This window comes from Eutrigla gurnardus, assembly GCF_963514095.1.
Source record: "Eutrigla gurnardus genome assembly, chromosome: 2".
NCBI classification, from domain to species: domain Eukaryota; kingdom Metazoa; phylum Chordata; class Actinopteri; order Perciformes; family Triglidae; genus Eutrigla; species Eutrigla gurnardus.
The window spans coordinates 9,859,076-9,869,531 of record NC_139916.1 but is presented as its reverse complement, the minus strand read 5'-3'; the positions used below and the strand labels follow the sequence as shown (position 1 = coordinate 9,869,531).

At 40.4% G+C, this 10,456-nt stretch overlaps 1 protein-coding gene across 1 annotated transcript in view; it reads right to left on the bottom strand.

Annotated features, from left to right (window-relative positions):
• Positions 1-5,687: 5,687 nt before the first annotated feature.
• Positions 5,688-10,456, bottom strand: part of mtss1 (MTSS I-BAR domain containing 1) — a 43,716-nt gene continuing 38,947 nt past the window's right edge. The window contains 2 exon segments of the mRNA XM_084023486.1: positions 5,688-8,731; positions 8,734-9,993. Coding sequence (XP_083879612.1) covers positions 8,553-8,731; positions 8,734-9,993 — 1,439 coding nt within the window. The 3' untranslated portion in view covers positions 5,688-8,552.

Genomic DNA, 10,456 nt, shown 5'->3' with positions numbered 1-10,456 from the left:
ACGAGGGTCAGTGTCGAGGCAAAGCCAGCTTTGCACTGACCCTCGTTACTGAAGCAGTCCGATTGTTAGCACATGGTTAGCAAATGGTTAGCACACACATACAAGCTAACACAAACCGTAGCCGGCACATTGTCATTAAAAATGAAACGCAACCACTGTCTCTTCTGTTCTTCTGTAGCTGGGACCGAATATAAACACTTATGTTGATTTGTACAACCAACAACCATGCAATCTGCATGTCTAACTGTGAGCGACGACTCATTCTGGGAGTTGGCAGGCTCAGGGAGGACCATTTTATAGGTGTAGAGACCAGAGAAAAAGTGTTTTTCTGCTTTAAATTAGTACACAAATAGTATAATACCAATAAATTAAGCATTGTCTTGTCTTATTTGTATCTGCGACTGTGCAGAAACACCAGGTTAAAACAGAATTAACATTAAATGCTCTTAATGTTCTCACTAAATACACCAAACACTTTTTTACTCTCAAACTGTTGAGAGTTGTTTCTTATTTTATCTCATCGGTTGTCAACATAAAACCTTGTATGTCCAAGCACACTCAATGACAGTGTGTATTTGTAGTGAAGGAGGAGACATTGTTGTATTGGTACTTTTACTTAAAGTCCCAGTCGGCAAGTCCGGCGGATCGAGGGCACTCTGTCAGTTTTTGAATGTTTACAACTCTCATGCTCCTCCCCCACGACCACTGAGCTCCTTCCCCTCGACTCCGTGCCCTTTGAAATCCCTTAGATCCCGCCACATTTGAAACGCGGGTCCGATGTTGACTCTGGTTTAATCACGGGGACCGTCACAATCTTTCTTTTTTTCCTTCTTTTCCATCGGTGTTTTCTTTTCCTTGGTTGTTTTGGACCTCCTCGTTTCGGTTTTTAACCGAGGAATTGGAAGCTTGTTGCTACTTCCCTCCGCCTCCCCCCTGGGATAGTGGTACGACCCGAGTACGACCGAGGGGGGAGGGGCTCTGTGTGTGCAGGAACACAGCCCTGCGTGCTGAGTGGACAGGATGATCCGGGCGTTGTCGGATCTTTGCAAAACAAACAACAGGCTCCACGTACACGTAGAGGCGCGCTTTTTTTTCTAAAACCGGATGATTTATGTTGTTCTATCACAGTAGTGTCCGCTTCTGTGAATATGATCAAAACAATTTTGCCGACTGGGACTTTAAGAAGAGGATCTACTCAACTAGATGACGTCACATAATAAAAAAACATTAGCCATTCCTTTCTTTGCAAATGTAAAGTTTCCCCATCCCAATTTTGAGAAAGCAAAAAGAATGTGAAACCAAAAAGAGTGGTCTGATGTGCCCTCTACTGGTGCAGGGGTGAAAGTGCAGCTGGTGCAACACTGGTGCAACACACACACACACACACACAGCTTTGTGCAGAGTCATTGTGATGTGGGCTTTGAATCATCGAGCAGCTGGCACACAGAGAGAGAGTTTATCTCCTTCAGTATCTGGGTCAGTCTGACTCACCACTCTGACAGCGCATGTGTGTATGTAACCATGACGATGTGCCTTAGATGTGGCAGGACTCACCTGTCACCACTCTTCTGTCCACCTTCCACCTGTTTCCCATCGGCAGGAGTCGCCTTAAAAACACAGCAGGTGAGGAAAAGAAAGAAGAGGCTGAATGAAAAATAAAAAGTCTGAATCATTCTTGAGGTCTTCAAAAGAATATTTATGTAGAGAGAGATTAGTCACTCCTTTTGTCTCTCACCCGCTGCTGTTGACATTAGTTGTGTTCAACTTTGACCTAAATCCTAGAAAGACGTCTGACACAGTCAATTTGTACTTTAATAATTACAATAATTATGCTTGCTGTTCTTCTTCTTATCAGTATTAAAGTCAAACCAAAAATATATTTTAGCAAGAGAAAAAAAAACTCATGGTGAATCATTATTATGAGATAAGTCAAAATGTTGTCTTCATATCTCAGTTGTTATTTTTTTATTTATTGTCGTCTTCTCCTGTTGAAAATGTGTTTTCACTGTGATCAACAACGCATTTGGCTCAGTCACCAGTTAAGGCGGTCACTCGTTAAACTCAAACACCCGTGGCGTGTGTGCCTGCAAGCTATAAAACGCGTTTTGACTACCTGTGGGTTGTTTGTGGCGGCCGTTCTAAACCTCAATAAAGTCAAACCTCTGAGTCTAATTTATGGTGTTTGATGTTCTGTACGTGATAACTTGTATGCTTGTAATTTCTCGCTGGTTTAACGTTACACGCTTGTGGCACACGGATATGGAAAGTTCATTAGTTTAGGTTGCATTCGTTATGTTTATTAATGCCCTTGTATAGCATGACAAGCTATTGCACTCCATCGTATGCTTCTGTTGCCAAACTGAGTGTGCACACTAACTTACGTCATAATTGTTTAAAAACGGTTTAAAAAGAGTCTACATCATCTTTTTCAGCCGCAGCAGGCAGCGGTTTTCAGCATAAAATCTGTAAAAAGCCACTTTACACAACCTGCTCAGCAGGAAACCACAGACACAGTTAGAGACTAACTGGTGAACATTGTGGCGCACTAGCAGTGGATGCCAGATATTTGGTGGGATTTATGCTGCTGAGGTTCACTTAAAGTACACCTGTAGCATGTTTAAAAATATGTTACATTTTTTTTATAAAATGTCTTAGTAAAGTATGTTGAAATGTCATGAAAAAAGTCAGTGTTATATGTCCGACATTATACTTTCTGACTTTCTTCAACATATGACTTTTTTCGACATACTATACTATGACTTTTTTTTTTTTTACCATATTCTATACTTTGACTTTTTGTTAATTTCTACCCAACATACGATACTATGACTTTTTTCCCAACATATTGATTTTTTATGACTTTTTCCGGCATAATATATATGACTTTTTTCCGACACTTTGAATTTTGAATGACTTATTTCAACAGACTATATTATAACTTTCTTCAACATACGTTGACCTTTTTCTAACATACTATACTGTGACTTTCTTCTTTTATGAATTTTTAATTACTTTTTTCAACATACTTAACTATGACATTCTTCTTCTTTCAAAATGACCTTTATTATGGCTATTTTTTACATCCTAAACTATTACTTTTTTGCTTTTTTAGACGTGTTATACTTTAACTTTTCATGACTTTCTTCGACATATTATGAATTTTATTGGACATGTTATACTATTACTTCCTTTTTTACTTTTTTGATAAACTAGGCTACTATTATTCTTTTTCCTAAATATATGAAAACTTGCATAAGTCCTAAAGAGTCAGATGCCATAAAATGTACAAACATTCATTAAACACCAACATTTTGGAACACATTGTATTCAATAATAACAGTAGGCCCTACATATACAATAATGTAGGGTACCAGTATTCTTAAAAATGAATGCATCTAACTAAACCTTTTATCAAAAATAGTATAGCATGTCATCAAAATTATACTGTATAAGAAAACACTGACAGAAAAGCCTTGTATTTTCATATATTTTTAAAAGAAATAGCATATCTCATACAAAACGTCTTAAAAATGTCATTGAAAAATGATTGCACAGAAAAAAGTCACAAAAACCGTAATATAGTATTGTGGGGGGCGTGGGACCACCGCTGAGCGCAGTTACGCGCGGACATTGTAGTCTTGAAAATGTTTGTTTGTGTGTGGAGGCTCCGGAAATAAAGAACGATCAACGTCTGACTCTTCATTGAGCTTCATTTACAATCTAAACGGGGCTTTGGGTTTTGTTCCCGGTGGAACACTTCCGTGACGGGCCAGCCTGAAGAAAACGGTGGGAAACAGCGACGCTTCAGTTCAAGTTGAATCAGTCAGTAATTATGTGTTTGAAGATGTAAAATATAAAATTATAATTTTACATATCTTGGTATATTGTTACGTCTATGCCGAGTTGACTAGGGTGAATGTGAGCGCGTGGCAATGTAATGATTAAACGTTCCACCAGGGGGCGGAGTGCCATGTTAAGCTCTCATTTAATTTGTTTACATGAAATTGTGTAAGTTACTGTAAATATCTCAATATGCTTAAATCACAACAAACAGTATATTTTATTAATGTCAAAAAAGAAAGTATAATATGTCGAGAGAAAAAAAGTATGAAAAGTAAGTATTTAGTGAAAAAAGTAATGAAAAAGTCAGTATAAATTGTTAAAAGAAATCAAGGTAAAGCATTTTGAAAAAAGTATGTTGAAAAAAAGTCAGTCCAGTAGCCTACGTTTAAAGAAAGTCATATGTTGGAAAAAAGTGAGAAAAAAAGAGCAAATTATGGCGAAAAGGGTCATAGTGTAATATGTCGAAAGTAAAAGTAAAACATGTTGAAAAAAGTGTTGAAAAAACTCAAACACAGTATGTCGAAAAAAGTAACCAAGTAGTATGTTGAAAAAAATCATAGTATAGCATGTTGACTATACTATATTTTCATTACATCATTTGACATTTTATACAGTGACTTGAGTCGACATTTTGTGACGTATTAGCCTTTTCATGATATGCAATACTATGATTTTTTATGACTTTATGATAACTAGGGGTGTGAATCTTTGGCTTCACAGCGATTCGATTCGATTAACGATACAGTAGTTGGCGATTCGATTCGAGGACGATTTTTTTTGTTGTTGATCGATTCGATTCTGTAAACCACGATTCGATTCAGTAACTTGTAACCAAAATTCTATATCCATGAAATAAACATGCAAAAAAGTCCTGCATAATATTTTATGCTGAATACAAAAATGTAATTAAACATTGCTCGGTTATTTTGAACATTTTTCAATAGACTACATGCTGGCCGGGGAGAGAGTGTCTTAAACGTATTAAAACATTAATCATAAGTAAGAATCACGATTCATCCGATTAAATGCATTTATATCGATTATTGGTGAAGCCAAAACGATTCATTCTATTTATTTATTTTAGCAGATCGATTTAGTAGAATCTATAGGACTGACAATCGATTCATCGATTAATCGAATGAATCGTTACACCTCTAATGATAACACATTATACTATGACCTTATATGACATTTTGCGTCATTTGCTGCCTCTAGTGTCCTTTTGCGAGTCACCTACGAACCTTGTATTGTTTTCTAGTCATATGCCGAGAAGGATGTGCGGTTCCATGTACATGATTGGTTCCAGCAAGGCAATGCCCGACCCACTTCCTGCTTGGATTTCCAGAGATCCTGATCGGAAGAACACCCAGTTCAGCCCTCTAGTCCAGGAGAAGCCATCAAGACCAGCAGTAATAAATGACTGGCCTGTTAGGGACAGCTCCATTCTGAGCACTTTGAGGACTCCTTGTCCATTTTGGCTTTAAAGTGTCTTCCTCTTATTTGTGTTTGAAGTCTCCAATCTTTATTGAGGCTTCTGGTGATCTAAAATTGGGTCTTTTGTTAACTATCTTGCAGTTGGGAAGAAATACTATAACTTTACTCTGACTTTTTCATGCTATGATCTTTTAAGAATTCATGATTTTCTTTTTTTGACATACTACAGTATTATACAATGACTTTATATTATGTATATATTTAACTTACTTTGGGCACAAACATCCATCTGAAGGATGAACTGATTACAATTTGGTTATTTAAGACCAACCTTTCAAATTTAATGTGGTCAAAGAAAAAACGTAATTCTGTCGAGCTCAAAAAAAAAAAACCACACAGTTCCACAAGAATTGATGAATGAATTATTATTATTATTGATCCCACAGCGAACGTCAAAAGATGAGCAACAAAACAATTCTACATTCTGTTGGTTCATGCCATCCATTTATGTTCAGTCCTTCGTACGTTTCCTGACAGTTAGGCGTCCAATCAGGCTTCAGATCCTCAAACAGGAAGTCCACTGGGTTTCCTCCGTTAAAGCTTTTCTACAAAAATATGACGAGTGAAGACGGACGTTTCCGATCACGACGTCTGATCAATAAATCAACAAAAATACAATCAAGATATGTATACATACATTTTTATATAGATTTAGATCTCTCCTAGGAATAGAAGTACTAATATATACACACACGCACACACACACAACTGCTATGGGGCTTACTGGGTCCAATCAATCAATCAATAAATCAATAAATCAATCGAATATCAGAAGGCAGCTTTTCTCTCTCAACAATATAAACACTCCAATCAGGAAATCTCTAAATACACAGAAAAGAGAACAGAGCTGATCAGAGACTGGACTGCGTTTCCCAGAATGCAGCTGGTCTCCACCAGGCAGCCAGCAGGGCTATAACCAGGATCTGAGAAATACTGAGCTTAAACTCCCACAGCAGAAACATCGAGGCAACGAACCACCAACCAAACTGCTCGAGTCTGAGAGCATTTTAAGAAAATCTTTGTTTTCTATGATTGAAAACTGAACACGTTTTGATTCGGGAACGACAAACGAGACTTGCTTTCGCTGGGATTAAAAAAAATAATAATTTTTAACTGGTGTTTTACCGACCGACTTTATTATAACAATCATTAGCTGCATCTCTTGTAAACTCCTCGTCATGTTGATGGGCGGCCTCGGCGGCGGTCCTGATTTCAACAGTACGGAGTCGACACTGGGCGGGCAACTTTGAGAGGCAACGCGTTTTTTACCGAATCTAAATCACTTTATTACTCAGTCTGAAATCATGTTTGGGAGACAGATTCTTAACTTTAAATTTAAAATGTACTTGCATTTATCAAATTCGTGCTTGTTGCTATTTTTCTGATGTACGTCTTGTTTAATCAACCAAGGAGCTTTTTGATCGTTGAAAATAAGTGACAGCAGCGACTTAAAGGGGAGGAGCTACAATATAAAATAAGAAACTAGAGAATTACGCGTTAACAAATAGGCAGATCGGAATATTTTACCGACTTGGAACGGGATCCAAAATAGAACCAGCTATTGGAGTCCAAACAATCTCTACTGCAGATAAATAAAGTTTAAAAGTTGAAGCTAACACACACTCCTCACAGTCCTGGCCACCGATTGGCTGGAAGCACATTTTCCAGTTTGAACGCTGACCAATCAGAATTCTTCAGCTGAATTTAAACACTTCATATTCCAGCAGTGTCTTTATTAAACATCTCAGATCTGGCAGCTGTAGAGGCAGAAACACATTGCAGGTCTTTCAATGTTAAATTGCCAGATTTGGGAAGTAAATCGGAGGTTTGTTTGTCTAAAGTTAAGACGGAAACACCGCCATACTGGGGGAGCGACGACAGGTTGTTTACCTGCAGAAAATCTAAACTGGAAAAAATTATCAGTATGAACTAAATGATTAAAGCGAATGGCTTATCTAAGGATTTAAAGCCCCAAAGTTAGCAGATAAATCAATAATGAAAGTGATCATAAGTTGCAACCCTAAAAACTAATTTAAGAGACAAATCAGCAAATCAAAACAGAAGTATTATGTCATCTGATAATGAAATGTATTCATTATTAAATAATTCTTTGTCAACTCATACTGGACTTTTGTGACTAATAAATTAATGGTGACGAATATTGTATTATCTATGGAGGCCTCAAATTTGGTTGTCTTGTGAACAAGAAATGTACTGAATTTTAATCCTTTTTTTGTCATCGGTATGTCAACCAATAATAAGAGAAGCTGAAAAAACTTAAGGTAGGGATATTTTTAGGATAACTTTAAATTAGTTAGTACAGTACGTCTTGGTCACAATTCAAAATAAAGAAATCATTTTATTCCGTGTTAATAATTTAATTACAAATATCGTTCTGAAATGTCTCCAGTTTTTACTTAGTCGCTATCAGAGAAAAACTTTTTAGACCACAACTTCCCTTACAACGGCGGCAGAATCCTCATAATTGCCGTAGAACCAACGCAATCACGTACGTCACCAGCAGCTACGTTCTCGCTCTGCTTCTCACACCTCGCTACGCTCTCAGATATAAAAAAAAAAAAACGAAACAACGTTGCCTCTGAAAGTTACCCACAAATCACGGCCTTTGTCTTCGTCATTATTCCTATACTAATTATTTACACAGTAAACCAGACATTCAGTAACAGTAGCCCCCCCCTCGTTGCTGCCACGTGAGGGTGAAATTATGACGCTCCAAATTTCTGACCTCTGGCAAGGTGCCATTAAGCAAAACTTCCAAACCTCCCCAGCTGCACCCAAAGCTGGTTTTTTTTGTTCAAACATATTTACAAACTACAGATTTATTCGTGTTCGGTGTTTGACTTGTTTGGGAATAAACCAAACACTTGTTCAGACACACGGGATCAACGCTGACCCACAGCCAGCAAATTAAAACCTCCACACACATGGTTCAACCATGACACACAGTGGAGCCGCGGAACTACATTACTAAGCCACACCCTCTTGGGAGACGAGGTGGATCAAACAGAACTGAAGAGGATCTGAGACACTAGGAGCTTCCTGTCCGGCTAATTAACAAGCCACGTAATGATCATGTGACCAGGAAGTGAGTACTAACTTTCAACAGCTCTACTGGTACGACTGGATCAGACAAAAACACAATCAGGATGCAAACATGAACACAAAAAAAAGAAAAAAGGCAAACAATGTTTTCGCTAAAAATGTTTAAAAGAAACAAACCTAAACGGCCTAAAAGGAAGCAGAACTTTAGAAAATAAAATAAGACACGTCGAGTTCCAGCAATTGAAAGAGTCCACGATCTGTTTAACAGGAAGGTCTGAGTTTGATCGGTGCAGTCTCATTTGTGATTGGTGGGAGTGGGCAGGAGAGGGGCGGAGCGATCGTTGGTGAGGGTCCTTTTGAGTTTTACTGCTCTGATCTGGTTCAGCATACATCCCCCCTCCTCGGTCAGCGGCTCCAGGTTCTGGTCCTGGCTGGAGGGTGGAGGAACCTGGGGCTGGTAGTGAGCGGTGTAGTCCAGACTGGGGGGCTGTCCCGGTGAAGCGGAGGCCTGGTGCTGGGCCCGGTGCTCGGCCTGGAGCTGAGCCTGGAGCTGAGCCTGATGCTGAGCCTCTAGCTGGGCCTGGTGCTCGGCCTGGAGCTGAGCCTGATGCTGAGCCTGGAGCTGGGCCTGGTGCTGGGCCTGGAGCTGAGCCTGGTGCTGGGCCTGGAGCTGGGCCTGATGCTGAGCCTGGTGCTGGGCCTGGTGCTGGGCCTGATGCTGGGCCTGATGCTGGGCCTGGTGCTGGGCCTGGTGCTGGGCCTGATGCTGGGCCTGATGCTGAGCCTGGAGCTGGGCCTGGTGCTGGGCCTGATGCTGAGCCTGGTGCTGGGCCTGGTGCTGGGCCTGGTACAACTTCTGTTTGTGCTGCTGGTTCAGGTGTTCTCTGTACTCGTCTTGTTGACGTTGCTGAAGCTGTTGCTGGTTGTATTGTTGCTGTTGCTGGTTGTGCTGCTGTGGTTGATGGCGTTGCTGCTGATGATTTAGTTGGTGGCTGGTTTGCTGCTGTTGCTGCTGGTACTGTCTGTGTTGTTGCTGTTTGGCATTGCTGCCCTCTGGTGGCAAGGAGGGTACAGTGGGCACAGGCACGGGGATGGGCATCTGACCTGGGACCAGCTGGTAGTACGGGGAGGAGGAGGGAGGTAAGGCACTCAGGCTCTGTGTGGAGGTGCAGAGTTTACTGTAACCTAAACCTCCTGGTCCTCCAGCAGAGGGCACTGTAAAGACATTCTCCTCGCTGCTGCCATTTCCTGCGATGGCTTTGATGGGAACCTGCGGCGTGCAGATGGGGATGGGGACCCCCCCGCTGATCGTGCCCCTACGATACGCCGGCTTGGATGACGGTTTGCGCCTGATGGTTGCCGTGTGCGACGGCAGCTGGTGGGCAGACCTGCCAATATATTCGGGTTCGCCCAATAGGCTGACGGTGGAGGCAGGGCGCTTGGACTGAGCAAACTTCCTGTACTGGAAACTGAGGTCGGAGTTCCTCGGGATAGTCGAAGACTTGTCGAAGTCCGACTGGCTGTTGCCGTGGGAGACGTGATGCAAGGAGATGGAGTCAGCATCTCCGTGGAGAGAGATGGACTCGTAGTCAACTAGAGAGAGAGAGAGACAAAGAAAATATTAGCTGATTGTTTGATGACACCATATTGATCAGTGTTTCCAGGTCATCATGTGACCGAGAGAAGACAGAAGCAGCAGGAAGTCAGAATCACATCAGTGTGGAAACTTATCTACGCAACCCAATTACTGCACACGCACACTCAGCATGATGATCGGAATAATTAATAAGGCAGACGTCACTATATGGTCAAACACACGCAGGACGAGGACATTAATTACAGACATGGATGTTGAGTCTGTTTCTGATTCTTTTATATATATATATTCATTATTTAAAAGCTTAATTATCTAATAATTCATAAAAGACAACTCAAAGTCACAAAACAATTCATTGATCTACTGAATATAATAATAATTAGCACACATTCTACAATAGATAAAAACTTTATGAAGCAAACTGGTCAAAAATGAGGATTTGCCACTTTCTTGGTTCAT